The 21,143-nt window shown below is 35.5% G+C and overlaps 2 protein-coding genes across 3 annotated transcripts; both read right to left on the reverse strand.

Moving 5' to 3' along the window:
- Positions 1-124: 124 nt before the first annotated feature.
- Positions 125-8,773, reverse strand: LOC135686233 (phosphoglycerate kinase). The gene is made up of 13 exons (XM_065202430.2): positions 8,600-8,773; positions 6,288-6,338; positions 5,938-6,090; positions 5,228-5,295; positions 4,885-4,961; positions 4,562-4,665; positions 3,732-3,851; positions 3,519-3,633; positions 3,070-3,249; positions 2,244-2,320; positions 1,878-1,978; positions 1,216-1,314; positions 125-425 (listed from the first exon to the last, which is right to left on the reverse strand). Exons 1-13 carry the CDS (start codon positions 8,659-8,661, stop codon positions 382-384), a joined length of 1,251 nt encoding a protein of 416 aa, XP_065058502.2. The 5' UTR covers positions 8,662-8,773; the 3' UTR covers positions 125-381.
- A 131-nt stretch (positions 8,774-8,904) lies between these two features.
- Positions 8,905-19,449, reverse strand: LOC135686234 (phosphoglycerate kinase 1). 2 transcript variants are annotated; one of them, XM_065202431.2, is made up of 13 exons: positions 18,689-19,445; positions 16,365-16,415; positions 15,799-15,939; positions 15,561-15,628; positions 14,725-14,801; positions 14,283-14,386; positions 13,401-13,520; positions 12,566-12,680; positions 12,040-12,219; positions 11,575-11,651; positions 11,087-11,187; positions 10,262-10,360; positions 8,905-9,868 (listed from the first exon to the last, which is right to left on the reverse strand). In XM_065202431.2, exons 1-13 carry the CDS (start codon positions 18,745-18,747, stop codon positions 9,813-9,815), a joined length of 1,248 nt encoding a protein of 415 aa, XP_065058503.2. In that variant the 5' UTR covers positions 18,748-19,445; the 3' UTR covers positions 8,905-9,812. The 2 variants fall into 2 exon arrangements, with proteins under 2 accessions (XP_065058503.2, XP_065058504.2); XM_065202432.2 differs by lacking the exon at positions 15,799-15,939 and having other exon boundaries at positions 18,689-19,449.
- Positions 19,450-21,143: the final 1,694 nt, after the last annotated feature.

Raw genomic sequence — 21,143 nt, forward strand, 5'->3', positions numbered from 1 at the left:
TATAAAAAGTCAAAAGACTTTAACTCCGATTCATGCAAAATTTTTAGAAACTGAAATTTTCCAAGAGCAAATTTATATTCTTTGGGAGCTTGAAGAAGTGATACGTGAAAAGAGAAGAACAAAATTTCAGCATCTGTCGCAAATGTATAGCGATTTAAGTAATATTAACTAATCAATCTACTTAATATGAAATTTAAGCAGATAATCTAAGAAAGCAGAAATATTCAGCGTTGGATTCAATAAATTACTGTATGTCAAGTTCTACTGTGTATAGGCATTTAAATGAAACAGCAAAAAGCACTCTTGGTAATGTCCCATCAAGACTCAACAACAGGGGTAACTCGCTTTTCTGTGCAAAATGTCTTTTGGTAGATTGGGTACTCAAGCTGAATCCGACAAAAACTTGACTCCTGGCAATTCACGTCCTAGAAAAATTTACAGTTCCAATAAAGAATTCAATGTAAACTAATTAATAAGAAAAAAGTTAATTGCCTATTTCTAATCTTCAAAGTCTCGACAAAAAGTTTAAAATTCGTCAAGTTATTAAGACACCGTTTTCACTGTGCCGGATAAATTTCATCCGCACCAAAATTAGCGGCTATCCGAACAAAATTAGTTCACCTAGGAAAATGGATTAAATTAGTTCGGATAGCTATGTGGTACAGTGTAAACGGTTTTATCCGGAAAAAATATCTTGCTCGAAAGCGATTGGCTATTTCATCCAATTCAGTTTTCACTGTCTCCCAATCAAGACCTTTCGCCATCTTGGCTGCCTTGTAGTCGCTAAATACTCTTGTTAAAAGTGCAGTACCTTCGTCGGTCTATGTAAAATTTGTCAGCTTTCCCCACTTTTCAGCGTCGCTATTTCAGCGTCATTTTGTTTCAGAGAACAAATTATAAAAACTAACTTTGCCTAATTTGCTTTAACAATATCTTTGGACTATGTCCGAAAGAGAAGCAGATGATTCTGAAGAGAGAATTAAAAGTCCTTTACGTTGGAGGGAATTTAGCTGTTATTTCATTGCCCAGAGATGACTTCGTTTTGGACGTTCTGTGCACGATTTCAATCACGTGACTGCAGTTATCCGGCACAGTGTAAACGGGAGGGCAAAGTGGACAAAATCTGTGCGGCACAGTGTAAATGCGAATCAATCCGAACAAGTTTTATGCGGATAGAATTTATCCGGCACAGTGTAAACAGGGTCTAAGCCTTACCTTCAAGCAGTTCGATACTAGCGCCTCCTCCAGTGCTGACATGACTGACGTCATTGACTTTGCCATACTTCTTGCAGGCCGTCGCTGTATCTCCACCACCTTGAAGATTTAATGCGATCATCATTGCAATAGGTTGTAGAGTTTGGAATTAATAAATAATCTTAACAAGGCATAAAACTAGGATTATATACACAAATACAAAAATTTATATACACAAATTTAAGCAAGAAGATTTGATTGAAGGCTTAAAAACGCTGTAAGATCTGGTGACTGCTTGGTCTACATAATTCTTGCACGGGTTCAATTTTTGGACCAAATATGCAGGATGTATATTAATTTTTCTGCCGATCTATTGATAAAGTCGTCTATTGTTGTCAACTCATTCTCAGCTGATAAAATATGTTCCTGGCTAAAATCACTTCTAATGCTAATTTTGAAGGTTTAAATAAAAAGATAATATTCATCAATGAAGAAAAATTCTAATGCTTCAAAAGTACTACGAATACTTAAAAGTCAAGCTGCAAAATAAAAGAGCAAAAGAAGAGAATTTCAAATACAACAGCCTATTTGCAAAATCACAGCGTAAAAGAATCTTGGGACGCATTGGCGATATCATTTTGCATTCACCATAATCATTTCTTCACAATAAAAACACCTCATACCAATCACAGTAGTTACGCCTCTCTTTGTTGCTGCGCAGACGGCATCCATAAGGTCTCGCGTACCCTTCTCAAACTTTGCCATTTCAAATACTCCAACTGGTCTGCAATGAAACACGAATAGTTAAACTTCACTACAAAAGCCACTGAAATTCGGTGTTCTTTGCATGCCCAAAACCATAGGCCAATTAACACACAATCAATGTTGCTTAGGCCAATAATGGTTTACAAATCAGGAAAGTAATGGCTTGAAATATTTGTTCATTTTCGCGTTATGGCGTTTTGAAAAACAAAATAAGTTTATATTTCTAAAACATGATTGAATCTCATGAAAAACAATTTCACAGCCAGTAAACAAGGTTATGGTACCCGTTCCAGAAAACTAATTTGGCGTTGTCCACTACTTGAACGAACTTCTTCAAAGATTCAGGCCCACAGTCGAGACCCTGTAAAAGAAACACATTTTGTCTCACGTTTACATTAGGCGTTAAAAAATATTTTAATCTTTCAATTACGTAAATCATTAAACAAAATCGTGCTTATGTATTTAAAGGTGTCTCTGTTCATAGTTTCTGAGGATACAAGTTCTACAAAACAATTCAGTGTTCCCAATTCTTTCCAATAATCTCCCATCTGCGACAGTTTAGAGACATTCTCGCAATTGGCAAACTGAGGGTTAAGTAGACTTGCAGATGCTTATGAATTCAAAATATAAAAAACTGCAGCCAAGCAACTAAAGCATGAAAGCTTCGTATATATTTTCTGTTTCAAATTCTATTCGAAATGTTTTCCATGCTTTGCAGTTTGGTGCAATTGCAATTAGTAGTTCAAATTCTCGCTTAAAAAAGTTTAAAATGTTTAAAGGCTTAAAAGGGTGTTTTAATGTTTGTTTGATCACAATTGTTTCTCTAGACCTCCTTCTCTACTCTTTTCTGGCTGTTCAAAGTCGAATCTTTACACTTGACTTGCTGGCGTCTAATTCTGTAGATGTGATATTCTACAAAATATATTTTCATTAAACCGGAAATCCTTTTCATGTTTTCTGCAACTTTTGAATTAAAATATTGTAACAGTTTTTTCTTATAAGCTTCCCTACTTGCTGTATGTGAACACCATCCAATAGAACATGAAATTAATATACATCACACAAAAGTAAAGAAAAAGGCATTATGATTTGACGCAATTAAATATTTACCATATACTCATTATCAATGCCACCTTCTAGTGTTGCTGGTTTAACATCAGCATCTTCAGCAAATTTGCTTCCAGTTACAAAATCCACAGGCAGGTGAATTGTAACCCCCTTGGCCTTGGCTTTCTCCATTAGACCATTAATGATTTTTGAGCCTTCTTCGTCAAACAAGGACTTCCCAATCTGATGTTTACAGAGACAATTGAATTAAAGCGTTACTTAGAAAAATTCCATGAGCTTGGAAGTGGTGGCACTAGCAACTGTTAAATGTAGACATGGAATGTGTAAGAAAGGATAGTTATCACAAAACAGTCTCTCTTATACATAAAAAAACTTTTCCACTTTACAGTACAAAGTATGAAACCTAAATAAAGGCCAGATTAAATTTAATAATTGCATTAATAAATTTTACATGTACATATAGTAATGGAAAAATTGGTATATATGTTTACCTGCATATTATGCAAAACTTTCAAAAATGTGAATGCCATTCCACCAACAATCATCATTTCATTCACTTTTTCCATCAGATTCTCAATGAGTTTAATCTTATCAGCAACTTTTGCTCTGTGAATTTAAAATTTTAGACACATCATAAGCCTGAAAATCTTCCCCTTTGATAAATTCTAGATTTTAAACAAATAACTTTAACAATGTACACTTACCCGCCTAAAATGGCTAGGAATGGCCTCTCAGGTTGTTCGAGTACCTTTGCAAAATAATCCAACTCTTTTTTCATTAAAAAGCCAGCAGCTCTTTTCTCTAAGCAGATGCCTACCATTGAACTATGAAAATAATGAAAGAAGAACATCATAATTCAGCAAAAAGATACTTAAAAACAAAGGCCATTGCTCTTGCTCCACTCCAGGTTCCCCGTAAATGCTCAAGAGAAACTGCTTAAAACTGTTTAAAAAAAGCAAATTGCCCCCCTTAAAAACAATTTTTTCCCTATTTCTATTTTTATGTATCTATGAATAGTTTACCAGGAAATTACTAGGGCAGCTGTCTATTACTGTTCTGCTTAAAGGTAATGTGTCCAGCTTAAGCAAGCGACTCTGCAGGGTTTTTTAGAAACATGTGATTTTTCATGCTTACATGTTTATTTTTACTGCTGCTAGGTTAGCTTTTCATGTGAGCAGTTTTGCGTCGCAAGAATACTAACCAATCGCAAACCGTTATTTTGATGGGTGGCTTGACAAGTTGGGTATACGCAGTCCTTTTATAAGGACAGATTACCTTTAACATCTTATGGCCAGCCAAACTATCTTACTTACACTTTACTCAAAATATGTTGTAATTCTCAATTCTACACAAAATACATGGACGTCTGCTTCCTACAATGCAAACTCGAAAGATAAATTAAACAGTTTATTTCAAAGCCTGTCGATACATTAGAATTTTAAAGACAGGCCTGCAAAGGCTCTTTTGATTTAAAAAAGTTTGATAAAAGAAAATCAACAAAACCCTTGCCTGCATAAATAAAAATTGTGCATACCTGTGAGCTCTATGCGCTGTGCCAAAAGCATCATTAACATAAATATCTCCAAGTTTTGACAATGATTCTCTAAATTTGCCAACATCTTCATTGCTTGCTTTTACCTGGTAGAAAATGAGATGCCGTTTTATTTTTAAATCAACTTCTCTGAATGAAAGGCTCCACCATAAAATATAAAATACGAGAGCTATAAAAAGTGTTTTTCCCTATTGCCTCAAGTTGAAGCCCTGAGCGCTAGAGAAAAATACTTGCAAAGTTTTAAGGGAAAACTGATCCTATTTTCTTGTTATGAGTCACACAATGTATCATGAAAACCTGTTTACCTTGTTTCCACTGCTATCAAGACCCTTTCCCTCCTCTTCAACATGGAACCTGAGATTTTCCAATAATATAACACTACCTATACAATAAAAATATATTGAATTGTAAAAGAAAGAATATGCACTTCAAGTTTGAAATTCTTAAAAGGGATAATTAAGGTGTCACCACATAGCCACTTAATAAAATACTCACAATTCAAAAAGGATTTCTCCTGAAACGTTAAAAAGTGACATACCACATAGCACAATATTCCTATGGTAGGCAGAAGATCGCTGCATCTGTTCTCCATACAATACTAATCTGAGCACATGTAAAGAGTAAAGACATTTTCCAAATATTACCAACCTGTGGTAGGGTTTTCACAAGCCTTTTCAACTTCTGCTCCAACGCAATCATTTAAAAATGTAACATCCCTAGAAGAAGATACTTCTTATAAAATGCGTACTCACAAAAGTAGACCTTTCAGACAATATACTTGTAAGCGATACTAAGTTTATCCTGTATAAACTTGATAAAAGGGAATGTATTTAAGTTTTCATGAAGGGCCATTGTTGAAAGGACAATCTACAGTCACACCCTTTTTTGCTGTTGTAGTGAAAGAACCTTAAAAGCATTAACAATGGGTTTTCTCAATTTGTTGCTTTTATTAAATTAAATCTAGATCTGGTAAACGAGATTTAGTAAAATTGAGTTGAGCATGGATTGAATAGAGTTATACTTCTTCTTCTTTGCCATGTATCTTAACAGTTCTTGTAGCATGTGAATAGGTTAGATATTGAACAAACACAAAACTTAAGTGCAAATTACCAGCTAATGGTTAAACCATATCACCTAATATAACATTGCAAGTATCCAAATTGTTCAAACACTTTGCTTCAATATTTGAAGAATTTGATTCACCTTTGAATAATTTGTAACACTTTGATTCACCTTTGAAGAAATTTGAAACTGCCAAAAAAATTAAGAAATGGGCCATCACAGGTTGACTGTCTTGATCGCATAATCTGCATCAGCAATGCTTTCAAGAATAAATCATTTGAACAGAGATAACATACCTCCCAAGGAGCTTTTTCAACTCATCTGCAACTGGGGCCAAAGAAAATTCTGGTTTTGATTGTCCATCAGGCCTGCCAAGATGGCTCATTAACACTACACTTTTTGCACCTGAATCTAGGCAGTGCTTGATACTGGGGAGAGCTGCTACAATTCTGAAAGCAAAAAACTTCTATGTGTGAAACCTAAAATCTGTTAAATTCAAATTTTTCAAAGAAAAAATCATTTTGCCATTTTCTAAATAGAAACAATTTACAATACCAATCAAGGCACAGAATTTGAAGAATTGTAGCATACACATAAATATGTAATTGCTAATCAATAAAAATTTAATCTTTAAATCAACACATACCTTTGGTTATTTGTAATCACACCATTCTTCAGTGGAACATTGAAGTCAACTCTATGGTAAAAAGAAGCAAAGTATACCATAATAGCCCCAACATCAATCCAAAATCACACTTGTATTGTTTCTTCCTAGCGTCCAAAAACACTTTTAGGGCACCAAGCAGTGGCAGACACCTTGGGGGTGTTGCCACCCCCTAATATTTTGGAGGACAATGGCTTTTTGTTCTAAAACAATGGGGAAAAATGATATCATCCTGACAAAACAACAGACTAACCCCCTCCCCCTGAACTTGACCAAGTGTCCACCCCTGACACCAAGGAGCTTTGATTAGCATTATCCTAGTCCATGTGAAAGCACCTTGTGATTCCCATGCCTGGAATAACATAGAAAAGACAACTATAATCACTCTAAGTGAAAGTCTGGCCATTGCAGAGTCTCAGAACTCAGACTCTTGGATCTAAAGTCTGTGACCCTAACTGTTCAAGCCAACCTACACATGGGAGTGTTTTTTTCTTACTATAGGGTTATGTATAACCTTATGTTGTGAGCCTTTGAACAGCTCTTCATAATTCCAAAACTTCCATGATCTTATAAAAATACATTAAGTATTTAGAATAAAATAACTACATGAACAATTACTGTCAAATAGGCATTTAATTATCTTGAGAGGAACTTCAGTACAGACTCCTGAACATGACAGCTTAAACTATGTTTAAATATACTTAGAAGTTTTTTAATATTGACTTTACATTAAAGCAAAGGCTCTTTGTCAGTCTGTTTATCTGATAATTCAACAGATCAACAGAATAGGCTTACACCATTTGCCCCTTAAGCAAGCAATCTTGGTAAGATGGCCAACAATTATTGCATACTTTATTTACACAAATTTATGAGCCAATTTTTAGATGTGGTTGCAGTGCTGAGGAGAGGGGGGTCATGGGGTGTCACTGACCAAGGGGCCCTTGGCTATAGGGGCCCATATAAAAAATTCTAAGTAATAGTCAAGCCTCTCCATTACCACAAACTGTCATTAATAGAGACAATAATGACCAAAGTTTATGAATGAAGTAAGGTAGAAGCAGTTTGAGTCTTTGACTGCCCGAGTGCTAAATATATTTGTTTGACTGCCCGAGTGTTAAATATATTTTTGTTAAGAATTTCTGATCTTTGTGGGCTTGGGCTAAAGAAATTGAAAAGCTTCCAAATGTTGCCAAAAAATGTGATTGCAACAGGGCAATATACAACAATATGTATATCATACAGATTCACACTCTTTTCTTTTTATTAGAACAATTTTATATAAACATGAGCCTTAAAATTGGTCAAAAGTTAAGAATAAATTAAGAACAAACAAGCTAAGGCTGAGCTTCTGGGAAATCCATGATTTAGAGTTGAACTATGCTTAACTACCACTATCATCAGTGGTTGTTATCCAAATTCCTTAAGGTTTGGCAAGTAAAGAGATAATTCAAATAAAAAGGCCAAAAACTTTAGCATCCTAAGAGTATCATGAGGATGATATAAAGCAGGGCTACCGAGAGGGGGATAAGGGGGCAAATTGCCTGAGGGCCTCAATGTCTTAGTAAGATTTATAGTTAAATGATAGAAATCCGTTTATAGAAGGAAATCACAGTAAACTGTGACCATGAAACAATTGAAACAAAGTAATAATGGAACAAATGCAAAGAAATGACTGCAAAGAATATTCTGAAGTGTTTTTTAAGGAATCTAGAGAACAGGGTGACAAAAATTTTCTGCTCGCTTCATTTGCAAGAAGCTTAGTTTTTAATCTGACCCCAGGTCAACTCAAACATTTGGCCGCCCTGATCTCAAGTGGATCATTCAATTTAGAATGATGTACATTTTTCCAATCTCAGTTGCAAACAAATTTAGAAAGTCATTAACTGTATTTGAAAAGACTTCTAATTGGAGCCACATCCAAAAACATGCCCAAACGGCGCCCATCTTTCAGGTGTGCAAGAGTGCACCCGTTATTTTACAAAAATTTCTCGGGAGTGCAGCTGCCATGGAATCCATACCCCCAAGTTTTAGTCCCCCAAGTTGAGCCCCCAAAGTTTTTGTCAGGAGGGGCAAGCTCCTGAGCCCCCTCTCCTAAGCTAAGTCTGCGCCTATATTAACTAAAATATATTGAAGAAGCAGTCTCAAAATATTTTTGATAGCACAATGTTGAATTTCAAGGAAAAGTTAGAAGGGGGGTGTGTGGAATACAGCCAGATGCAGAAACGTCCGTGAAATAAGGCACGTGAAATAACAACGTATTGGTTTCATTAGTCAAATTAAGAATGTTTGCATACCTTATCAGCACTCTTTTGCCTGAGATTTGTAGATCAGATATACCTATCTTTTTCAAAGTCATTCTGTAAAATGTAGCCTTCTCTGCACAACTTTACTATCTTTCCAGTTGCACGAGACAGGTCAGACTGCACAGCTGAGGTGGAAAGATCTCCTTTCGATTCCGTGCCCCCTTCCCTTGGTCTCGTTCTGATCAGCTCAAAACAATGGCTCGGAAACTGAAAAGACTGGATCGAGCTGACATCATCAAAATCAACAGGGAACATCATTTGGACCCCCAAAGGGCGCTAAACAGAAGATTCACCTCAAATAAGATATGAAACCCAAAATAAATGGAAACTGATTACTCAGTTGGTCCAAAATTTAATCATAATTATATTTGAAAGTAGTTTTAGGCCTTCCCGTATACTAATCATCAATTGCAAACACCCTAGACCCCTGACATTATAAAGAAGTAGATCAGTGCTGTTCGCAGCATGTAAGGCTTGAGGATCATTATCATACCTACCTTTTAAAACTTTCGTTAGCAAGTCCTATTAGCGTATCATTGTAAATAGAAATGGAACTTGAAACAAACAGGCTTGAAAACAGAAAGATGTCAGTTTTTCTGTTAAAATTCATCAGCAAAAGACCATTCAAAAATACTTTAATTCATAACATTATTATTTGCAAAATTATCGTTTGTGTTCGAAATCACATTATCAATTCTACAATACAAAATTAAACAATCAAAACAGGATGTTTGTTTACAAATTACAGGCTGGTGCGGGGTGGGGCTCAAAGGTTGTGAAGCCAACACAATATGCTTAGCAAGAATGATCCGTACCAAAAAAGACTTCGTTCCCAGAGAACATCATTTTACAGTTTTAAGGCTTAAACAGTTTTATAGTCTTTGGGTAAGGTTCCTGAAGTTGCATTCTTTATTTTGATAAGATGACTGAAAGAACCTAAAAACAGCGATCAGTGAAATTATGTTTTTTGTGATTTTTGTCAACATTTTTGTACCAATGATCAACTTTTAATGATGTAATAATTATTTGAGTTTGGCCTAAAAATAGGAAGATGAAAACCAAGATTTTGAGGCTTTGGTTGGAAATCACGCCATTGACCAGCACCAGCCTATGCTAGTAATCTAACTCCGCCTCTCTGCTCATAAACGATTCATTTTTGCAAAACAGTGTGAATTTTATGCGCAAAAGGTATGATATCTCAGTTTTAGCAATGAAACTCATTAGCATTGCTCAAATATGTTATACCAGGGAGCTCTCTGCCTGCAAAAAAAAGAAATGAATTCTTGTTAAAAGAAAAGTTTGTAAAAATTAATTTTATATTTTAGCGAATAATGTGAAATTTCACTAACCGATATCCGAACATATTGGCTAAATCTAGGCAATTAAATTGATAGAAATTTGGCAATGAAATAGATATAGAATGTTGAATTTTTCATTTTCCAGGGCCAAGCTCACCCATTTCCTATCTACGTAGGAAGCAAATAATACAAGATTTGGCATTCACTATCAAAGAAATCATTAATGCAACTTTTGTCATACAATTAAGTGAATAAATTCTATAAAAAAATAATGAAATTACATTCTATGTTATCCTATGCTTGTAAATCCGGGCTCATTTAAATCATATTTACTATCATCTGTTGGCTTGCCTACCTTCAAGAAATGCAATGCTTGCACCGCCACCAGTGCTGACGTGAGTCATGGCATCAGTCATACCAAACTTATGACATGCAGCAGCTGAATCTCCACCTCCTGAAATATTTAGAAATTTAATGGTAACCAGAAGATGATTTAAGTAAAAATCATCTTGCATGTCAAATTGATATCCGCAAAATTATGAATGATTTTTAGCAAGTCATGTAGCCCCTTCCTTGCAAACCTGGTTTGAAGATAGACCCTTTTTTTTAAAAACTGCATTCACAATTGGGCAGCATTTGAACTGTTTTATATGTATGTTACGTTCATTGTTTCTTGGAAAACAAACCATTCATCAACTGCATTGATACATTGATAATCAGTACAGATACTAATTTATATTCAAGACTCTTATTCATGGATAAAGTCTTTCATGAATCTTTGAAGGTACCTAGATCACTCTTTTGCTAGTGCAGAAAATTTGACTCTGGTTATCCACAATGAGACTTTTTGTAGCCTGCGCACAAGACTCTGAAGTCTGCGCGCAAGACTAACATTTTCCAGATTGCCCCAGCCTCCTAGATTTATTCAACGCGAAATAGAAGAAAATACAGCCCCCTCTAAATTTGAACCTTAAATAAATCATTTTTCAAACAATATGTTTAACTATATTGACTAAAAGGATTTTTAGAAATGGTAAATCCGCATGGTCCCTTGAATGAGACCAGGAATTCGGCCATATAGCAAAACCTCCCGTGTTATACACTGACAGTCATTTACGTACTTTGGGTAAGCCAAAACAAAGGTTAAGAGTAAAGCAAAAACCAAGGTGTAATATGTTACCAATAACAGTCTTCACCCCATTCTTTGTTAACTCAGCAACAGAAGACATCAGATCTCTCGTTCCTTTGCTAAATTGTGATCTTTCGAATACACCCATGGGTCTAAAAAAACGATGATTCAAAATAAAAAGTTCATCAAACTTTTTGGCCTAATTTATTTTTTAAAAAAAACCATTCTAGTTGTTCTAAAGGTCAAAAATCTCAATAGGGCAATTATTGAGCAGTTTTTATATTCAGTGTTGACGGAGGGTATTTTTCCTTTCAACAAAGTAAAACGCATGGATCTATTTTCAGCTAGAACATTATATATTTGGCTTTAATATTTCACTCTAAAACATACAGCACAACAAGAAAATATAATTTACGTGATAAGAAACTAGTATAAAGTTCCATCTTTATTGGGTTTGGAAGGCTGATAAACAATATGCTTTTTTTGTTTTTATTAACCAATACACAAGGTGACCAGTTATAGCTTGATACTCATCTCACCCATTCCAGAAAATTGTCTTTGCATTGGCAATGGCATTCGCAAATTTCTTGGTGGTGGTTGGACCACAGTCAAAGCCCTGCATCGAGGTAAACATATTTTTCTATATTGTAGATACTAAGACACTACATATGTTTGTATATTTCCAAATTGATACGGCTATACATTCATGTTCTGAAAAAAGAATGTTTGGAGACACTTGTTTAAGTATGACAGCTGATCGATAAAGGTATATAATTTACTAGTATGGAAAGGCAGTAAAGAAATATTTGGGAGATATTCTTTGACAAGTATCATAAGCTGATGTTTTCTTTAATCAAAAGTCTGTTATATGAAATATTTGCTGTCGATTTAATGTTAATTTCACTATTACTTACAAGAACAACTTTCATTAATTAGCTAATCTATCAAAATAAAGCTAAGCAGATCTCGAATTCTTAATCTCATATCATTAAATCATTTATTACTGCTCTTCCAGCTGGTATTCCATTTTCAATGCTATCCACTCGAAGATTGTCTTCACTATCCATTCTCTCTGCGGTGATGAAATCAACTGGCAAGTGGATGTTGAGTCCAAGCACATCTGCCCTCTTCATTATTCTTGTGACGCAATCTGCAGCATCATTGTCAAAGAGGGAGTCACCTATCTATACAAAGAACAGTGACACTTAATAACCAAAGTTTATTTCATGTCCCTGATTTATTGAAGCATCCGTATATTACTGCGCTATAATAGATTCTCTGTTAGTACAGATACGTGATTTTCTATGAGAGGGGGGAGAGTGGGTGGGACCTCAAGGGGTTTTGGAAGTGATCAGCTGAAATAGGTGCATTTTTAGGCAATAAAGATTCATAAATTGCAATATATGTTTTGCAGAAAATACTGGTGCTAGTTTGGTATGAGTTTCTGAGAAATTGAAGAATATACTTTCAATGCGTTTTTGTTAAATGAGAACTGTTAAATTAAAATATGCAAAGTCAAAAAGAACATACCGGTATTTCATGTTTGATTTTTAGAAATGTAAATGCCATTCCACCCCCAATTACCAGTCCGTCAATTTTGTCTAACAGATTTTCAATCAGCTTAACTTTATCTCCAACTTTTGCTCTGCAATGCACAATGGCTAATTTCAGCATAATATGCAAGTAGCATTAAAAGCAGAAAAAAATGACTAAAAATTGAAAAAAGATGCATTTTAATTGTAATTTGTTAAGCTCCAGCTTGGAACGCGTGTATTTTTCTTACAGAAGATGGAAAAACAATAGACGCAAACTACGTGGTTGTCTTGGGGTTCTAACACCCTAATGGATAGTTTTTTGAGCTCTGCTACCCCTGGCAGCTTTGAAATGTTGAATAGCCTTTGACAAAAAGCATTAATGGCAATACGCTTTCCCCTTTGAATTTACAGCAACCTAAAAATGTGCTTTTGGCAGTCGAAATTTTCTACCTTGATCTGCTTGATTCGCGAACTTTTGTAATGTTAAAATCTAAACTTTCCATTAAATTTTGCAAAAGGTTTGAAACATTTTAGTGACAACATTTTCATTTCCTATCTTGAGTTATGACTGTTAAAATCAAACCTATGCTATGGATCGAGCAAAGCAATTTCACTTGGTTTTAGAAGGGCCTATGTCTCCCTGTATCACAATAAAAAGGCTCTACTCAGTCCATCAAATTCAGCAAAAAAAAGCTGCTCAAAACAAACATTTATTGTTAGGTTGGAGGTGTTATACCAACAAATAAATTAATCAAATTTGAATTTTATAAGCATGATATTTTTGGAAATAATTCATGCTTTGCAAATCAGATGGTGCAAATTGCACCTACCCGCCAAGAATGCAAAAGAACGGTCTTTCTGGATTCCTTATGAGTTCAGTAAAAAAGTGTAATTCCTTCTCCATTAAAAGTCCAGATGCTCTTATTTCAAGATTGATCCCAGTCATCGAACTGCAAAAAATGTAACGGTTCTTATTATTCTAATGAAACAGTTTGAAATCATGTGTTTGAAAGCTATAAGAAAAAGTAATTGTTTTGCTAGAATACACTGACCGTGTTAAAAATGCGATTACAATTAGGGCTAAAAGATTAACTTTGTGGGCTTATGTCTGTCTTTCAAGGGAAGCACCTTACTGCCAAAAAAGCTTTTGAGTCTGTGCAGATTGAAAAATTATTTAGGAAAGGTTCCTGTATCTTTTCATTGTCATTTTGTTTCTCTTCTCTTCTTCTGGATGAAAAGATCGATATGAAGGGAACTTTCTCGACAAAAAGGCACTATTTTTTAACAAAGGCACTTTATAGATATTTTTTCGAAAAAAATAGATTCATGGCTAAGAAAGCTTGTCATTTTGTAGCCTGGGTTCCCAAGGTTGTCATTTTACACATAGTTCTGAAGAATGAAGCACTTAAATGTAGCAGATATAGATGCAAGATTCATTTTGGGGATTTTCCAAGTGATATGAAGCATGCCAGCGTCTGTTAAATTTGCATAACTGCTATATTATATCCCTAAAATGCCCCTTGAAGGATATATAGGGTGGGTGCTCACACTCTAGCTGCAAAATCCTGTGGGTGAATGGTAAAACTCTCTCTAAGCACAATAGCATCACCACCCCCTTGGATCCTATTTAAGTCATAAACACGAGGATGGTTCAATTATTACTTTCCGTGCTTTTGGCTATAGTGGAAGAATTTTGGTTTTGTTCTACAAACCTATGCCCACGCTGAGCAACACCAAAAGCGTCATTGACAAATACATCTCCAAGTTTTGATAAACGATTTCTGAAATTTGATATTTCTTCTTTTGTTGCAAATATCTGCAATAGCAATTTTTTCAATCTTTTTCAACATGAAAATAACTTAAAATTAAATATTTACATGTCAGCTGACAATTTTATTGTGAAATACATAAATATTATTTTCATTAACGAGTTTGACTTTTGGAATAAAAATTATGTTGGATGTCCATGTTTGGCTTCGTGTTTGACTTCCAGCTTCCGATAAATAGAGGTCGTATCCAAAGGGTAATCGAACAAAATTGAGGTAATGATTTCGCAAGAATGAATCTCAAACCCGTAAAAGAAAAACTTTCAATAAATGTCACCATGTAAGCACTCGCAACTTCGTAAAGTCTAAAATCAACAGAATGTCAAACCTCGTTTCCACACTGATCCAACCCTGTACCCGTTTCTTCAATATGGAATCGAACATTCTCTAGCAATATTACCGAGCCTGCCACGTGTAAAAAATTCTGCAATTAATAAAATTTTTTGCAGTTATCCACAATCACTGCCAAAATTACTTGGAACATCCAACACTTTGCGCTGCGCTTTTCTATTTTCCATTTGTTTTCTCGAATACTACTACTTCCAGTTTAGAAAAATATCAAACAAGCCACAAGAAAAAGCATACTCCATAACCCTTTTCATTTTTCTATAGTAAATCAACATGGCTCCTAGGGGGAGAGAGGGATGGCCGAATTTTCCTATAAAAACTGACGCTAGTGTTCCAAGACTTCTGGCAGTGATTGCAGCAGGGCGTTAAGGCTTTTGCTAGTACTGAAAACTTCAAATCCTTGATGGTCGAAACTTGTTAAGCATCGTTAAAAGCCAATTGAAATGGAAGAATAACATTTCTTTTAGCTTTCAAAAAGGGATAACACGGTTCTAACGAATAGATGTCAAAGTCTTTAAAATAAACATGAACTTTAATGAATTGGAATATTCTTCTACACTGCCTTCAAACAGTTTGACAACAGAGTATTTGTTTCGAGGCAGTACGCACTTGAAGCCGCATAAATTGGGAGTTTAAAATGCTGATTGGATTCTGGACGCATTTCAAAAAATTGCATATTTAAAGTCAATGCTATTTTATATTAAACCTGATAAAATTTACAATCTAGAAATTAAGGAATATAAAATAAACGTGGATTTTTCTTGCAAGTTTTTTTCCTGGGAAAAGAAACCAAAAATGTTAAGAGTAGGCCTATACCATTGTCAGCTTTGCCACATGTTTCCTCTACAATCTCCCCTACACAGCTATGAACAAACTGCACTGGCCTACAACCAAAACAAAACAAAGTTTAAAGAACCCCGATTCATCTACATTTCACTGGAACATCTTTTTTCACTACTAATAAGAGGAATAGAGCAAAAGTGGATGGCATATCAATGCTTTTAAGACTGCATGTATCCAATAAAAGTAAACTTGTAGAAATATAAAATCGCACCTCTTAAGTAACCTTTGCAGTTCCTTAGCGACAGGTCTTAATGAAACCTGCCGGCCAGGTTTGCCTATATGGCTGAGAATGATGATGCTTTTGGCTCCTCTATCAATGCAAAGTTGTATTGTCGGAAGAGTTGAGACAAGCCTGTGGGAGTGAAGATTCGCCTCACTTTGAACGTTTAATGCAAACGCTACAATTTTATCATAATTATTAACTCACCATTTAACTTACTTATTACCAATATCAATGGTACATATAGTTTACTGTTACCCACAATTATTTACTATTTTCTACAATAATTACTTTTCAACTTTTGCTGCCACCTATCTTCGAAATCATATCATTCTAAGGCTTGCAAATCAACTGTCAATGAGGCATCAACTTTGAATTGAGCAAAAAAATCAAAAATAGAGTAAATCACGTTACCATGCATGATACTAGTCGCTACGCTCTTATCCATGAGGGTACGATATGCAAAAATGTTGGTTCGACTATGAAGGTACGAGTTCATTAGAAACTAAATGATAAAATGATTTATATAAAATATATTATATAATGTTTTCTGTCACCTGTAGTTGCTTGTGATTTTATCATTTTCCATTGGAAGATTGAACTCGACCCTGTCAAAAAACATTTCGTTTTAAAAGAAAGACACAGAGAAAAGCTGTTTTACTTTCCTTTCCTTGAATGATAAATGAGCCTGAATAGGAAATACAAACAATTTGAGCTAAAGAAATAAGGCCTAGATGAAAAAAATTTCTAAACTATTTTCTAAACTTCATAACTATTTGATTGAGATGATTTGCATGGCTAGTATTTTGCTTGTGATTTTGTTCTATCGACAGTAGTCGTACTACCAAGAGAACTTCAGGCCTCAGAAATAGTATCCAGAGGGCATCAAGGGTACCTGTTTCCTTCTTCCTTTTCAGAAAGGGAGACAAAATGCCTATTTACAGCCCACAGAGCTGTCTCTTTTTGACATACATGTGCTATCCCCCCCCCCCCCCCAGTTACTTCTTAGCATAATTTCCATGCGAGACGGTCAGTGTATGTTAAAAACATATTTGCATGATGAGATGTTGCAATGGTATCGTCTAGCGATAAAGACATTCATAAAGATACCATTGTTCCTGGTTTCCTAAGCCTGGTGACAGTACTTTTTTAGTTGTACTAGTTTCCTAAGCCTGTGTGCAGTACTACTGTGAGTGGACTACTTTTTCTCCTCTTTCCAATTTTTCGATAGCGTCGGTACGCAGGCTAGCATCTCTAATCCCACACGAAACCCCCAGGAAGAAGTTAGAGCGTTTGACCCCACCAACTATATAAGGGGACGAGATTTACACCCTCCCCCGACACCCCGTCAGTTTCACCCCTAGATTTCTTGTTTGGAGTTAACTTATCAATCCTATGTATGCAAAAATACGGAAGCACATTGTTTCATGTTACTACTAAATGGACATTATTTATAACCATACTTGCATGCTTTCAAATTCGGTTAAGAGTAAATCAAAGATAACAAAAGATCTTAGACCCCGTTTACACGGGATCGATCCAGGCCGGGATCGATCCCAAACTGGCACGGATCGGCCTTCCGTTTACATGGGAACGCTCGGGATCGATCCGATATCCGTGCTAATTTGGGTTCGCTTTGGAAAGCGTTCCAGTTTGGGATCGATCCAGTTTGGGATCGATCCCAAATTGGCACGGATAGGAAACGAGGCTAATAAATTATCCAATTGGAGGTGCTTTGAACATGGTGTTTCGAGCTTTTTTCTATCAGATTTTGCGCGCATTCTCGTCTCTCGCCCACCAGGAATTTTTTTACAACTTTATCGAAAAATTTAGCGAACAGGCTTCAACTTAAGGGAATGATTTATTTCCGACATAGATTGAGGCAGCGTCGCCTGTTGGAAACGCTTCACCCTCTTCCTCCACATTTGGGTAGGCCGCTATTAAGTTTTTATAAATGTCCTCATACTTAGAACGAATAGTCTCCCAGTCCTGGCCATCGGCTAACTTCGAAGTTTTGTACTCCTTCGAAGTCAGCTATCAACGCCATCTTCTTTGTGTTGCTAATGAAATAAGCAATACGCATGTGCGTTCCTCCCTAAGGGCCGATCTGGGATCGATCCCGTGTAAATACATAATGTTTTGGGATCGATCCCGTGTAAACGCAAGCAAAATTTACGGATCGTGTAAACAGGGTCTTAAACTGTAGGTTCTTACCCGTGTCTGGCAAGTGTAAACTGAACAATTGTTTGCCAGAGAAACCGAAATTTTATTTATATAAGGTGCTTCTACTCATAACTATATTTCTTATTGATAGCGATTTTATAAGCCCTGTTTTTTTAAAATAAAAGAAACGTTGCTTCAATGCTATTTCAAAAGATTCAGATGAAAATGGGACTTCCAAATGTCCTTATCTATTGTTTATAAATGCAAGCTGCATAATGATTTGTCTGCAAATCGTCGGGCCTACTCCATGTAAATCAAGAAATAAGAACTAACTCGTATATGGCTAGTGGAAACGCAACTTATGTTAAACGAAATTTTATGTTTCACTTCAAAATTCAGTATAGACTACCCTACTCTTGACTTCAAAACAAAGCAAAGCAGAGTATATGTCTGCAATAACGTAGGAGACATAAGGGCTGGTGGGGCTGAAGCCCCTTTTATTAGGTAAAATTTATCGCATTTTAAGGCCCCATTTGAACAATTTTGTCTCAGCGAAGCAAATATTTTTGGAAAGATCAAAGCCCGCTACGCTTATGTACTGCCGAAAAAAAGTCTTGTGACCTGTCCATGATTGTTGTCATATCTGTTGCACTAAAGGAGAACCAACATTTGAGTTGCAATGGCCAAAGAAGTGAAAAAATTGAAAAAAGTACAATACCTCATAAGTACCCTCTTGCCCTTGATGTTGATGTCTTTGACACTAAGCTTTCCATTCATTTCAATAACTTTAACTCTTTCAATTCTTTGGTAGTCCTACCTTTCAGATTTCTCCAGAGTCAAGAGTCGATGCTAAGTACAATGTACTGACAGGCGTTGAACTCAATGATGATGGCTATTGTGTTTCTGTTCTTAAAACCTTACAGAGACAGTTACTTATGAGGCCCTATAAGGGGTATTTGAAATATGAAATAATTGCAATTTTTGGAGAAAAAATATAAATATTTAGGTTTTTTAGCTTCGAAATATGAAATAATATTGATTCCCAGAATGAAATATCAAAATAGCGAAATAACCGAGTGTTTTATTAAATTCTATGTGAGGATTATTAATTTGATCGCAGAAGCACACAAAACAGCGATAATTGAGCTGTTTATATTTGAGGTCAAGTTAATTTTGCGTGTCAGTTCACCTTTAAGTGTTTCCAGAACCCCACCCAGCTATTCATAGATAGAGCGAGTAGCAAGCATATACTTCAGTTTAGTTGGTATCAAAGAATTAATAAATCCAATTCATTAATTGGAAGCAGGATGGGCCTTTTGATAATTTTGAAATATTTTATTTGTTAATTTTGAAATATGAAATAATGGCAAGATTTCGTTATGAAATATGAAATAATGTCAACCCCCCTTGTAGGGCCTCACTTATACACATACAGCATCAGTCATTTTATTCTTTCGAAGGGAATATGGTTAGACTCGTAGATGCTAACCACGGAGGGGGGCTTAACCACCCTTGACAACTTTTTAATAAAGAAAATATTTTCACGGCAAGGGGCGGATTCAGACCATGTCCTCCATTTTAAAAACAGCAAATGAAAATGGTGCCTTTGGCAGTCGAGATTTTATCAGAAAATACCTTTCTGTGGTGCGTTTATTTGCAAATCACTGAGACTGAAATGCATCCCCTTACACTCTTTTTGTAATTTTTTTTGCCAATCAAGCTTCGATGTTCTCTACACCTAACGAATGACTAAATCTCTTTTAGTACCTTCAATTCAAGCTTGTGCCAGCCCTGTGAAAAATAGCAATCGGCATTTAAGGAGTAATGTTTGTTCACGTGTTGTGTTCATCAAAAGCCATCATGTTGAGAGCAGTTTTTATCAAGAGCCACATGTTGAGAGGGACTTTTTAAATATAATTTTAGTAAAGGTCACTAAAATCCTTCCAGGGACCACTTTAGAATAATTCCATGCTTTTTCTCTTTTTTGAGTACTCGAGAAATGATTTCTGTTGCCAAATTATCATAGCTCTTATTTTATATCTTGCTTGCAGAAACTCAGTGACAAAATATGGCCAGAAAACTTCAAAGCTAAATTGCTATTGAAATTAAAAAAGGTCCTTAGCGCGTGGGCTAACACCTTCCACGGCGCAGTATTTTACCACATATAGTAAAAGAAATTGTGTAAAATGTATTCAGTATTGTTATTTGTTTAAATAATGACAGTTCTATTTCTTGTGTATTCATAGCTTGGACAATTATTGCTGAAGCATTGTATTAACATGCTGGACTAATATGAGTATTATTGTTTCCATTAACGCTATACTTGGAACAAGTTTTCGCCCTGTAAGTGTGCTCAACACTTTTTCCAAGATATACGCAAATGTAATAAAAGATCAAATCCGTCCACATCTCGAGAAAATGCTGCCTGCATTTATTGCTATCTACAGGAAGGCTAACAGTCTCAGGTCCCTTGAACAGCAAATCTTGAGTCCCTATTCAAAATTATAACCTTGTATATTTTTAAACAATGGAATTAGACAAGTCACTATATTGTGGCTTCGAGTTATTTTCGATTTAAAATTTCAAAATGGCCCCAATTGTGGAAAAAATTTCGCTGACGCTGTTTTACTTGTATACTTCGGTTCAATGTTTTCGTTGTAATCTAAAGATTTATTTATATGAACGATTTAAGCTGTTTTTTTGTTCTTTTATTTAGTGAAATGTTTAGGAGGCCATGGCCCCCTGCCCCCTTTCCCTGTGGTGCGGGCCCCGAGAGGCTATGCACGTCATTGTTGATTGAATCTATCTTACAATTGATCTGTTCGCTTGAGTTTTCATTCTCATTACGCGAATAAAAAGCTAAGATTGAAAACCTCAAAAGTAGCTGCGGTAAAATCATTTCACCAGTACCAGAATTCAAAATGATTCATGAATTCTACAATGGATTTTAGTCTCGATATATTGATAAAATAACAAATGGGACATGATGTTGTCACTGATGGGAACACTGACGCAAGGGGTTGTGAACATTTTTATAACAGAAAATTCCCTTTAGGTTTGGCAGTTTTTCTAAAGGCTTGTGAGATGATTTTTGCAGCAGATTTAAAGTTGTATATTATCAAGGAAATTCTAACGTTTAATTTTTATGATCGATTATGTTGTATTTGGCTATA

This window comes from Rhopilema esculentum, chromosome 6 (assembly GCF_057945365.1).
Source record: "Rhopilema esculentum isolate cy_ngs chromosome 6, ASM5794536v1, whole genome shotgun sequence".
Classification (NCBI taxonomy): Eukaryota; Metazoa; Cnidaria; class Scyphozoa; order Rhizostomeae; family Rhizostomatidae; genus Rhopilema; species Rhopilema esculentum.

Coding starts and splice junctions, on each gene's coding strand:
- LOC135686233 (XM_065202430.2), bottom strand. CDS start 8,661: ATGACTTTGAAAAAGATAGGTATATCTGATCTACAAATCTCAGGCAAA. Junction 1,315..1,877: donor AGGCGTAACTACTGTGATTG/GTATGAGGTGTT, acceptor TAAATCTTCAAG/GTGGTGGAGATACAGCGACG. Junction 426..1,215: donor TAGTATCGAACTGCTTGAAG/GTAAGGCTTAGA, acceptor AAATTTTTCTAG/GACGTGAATTGCCAGGAGTC.
- LOC135686234 (XM_065202431.2), bottom strand. CDS start 18,747: ATGAATGGAAAGCTTAGTGTCAAAGACATCAACATCAAGGGCAAGAGG. Junction 12,220..12,565: donor AAATCAAACATGAAATACCG/GTATGTTCTTTT, acceptor TTCTTTGTATAG/ATAGGTGACTCCCTCTTTGA. Junction 9,869..10,261: donor AAGCATTGCATTTCTTGAAG/GTAGGCAAGCCA, acceptor TTTTTTTTGCAG/GCAGAGAGCTCCCTGGTATA.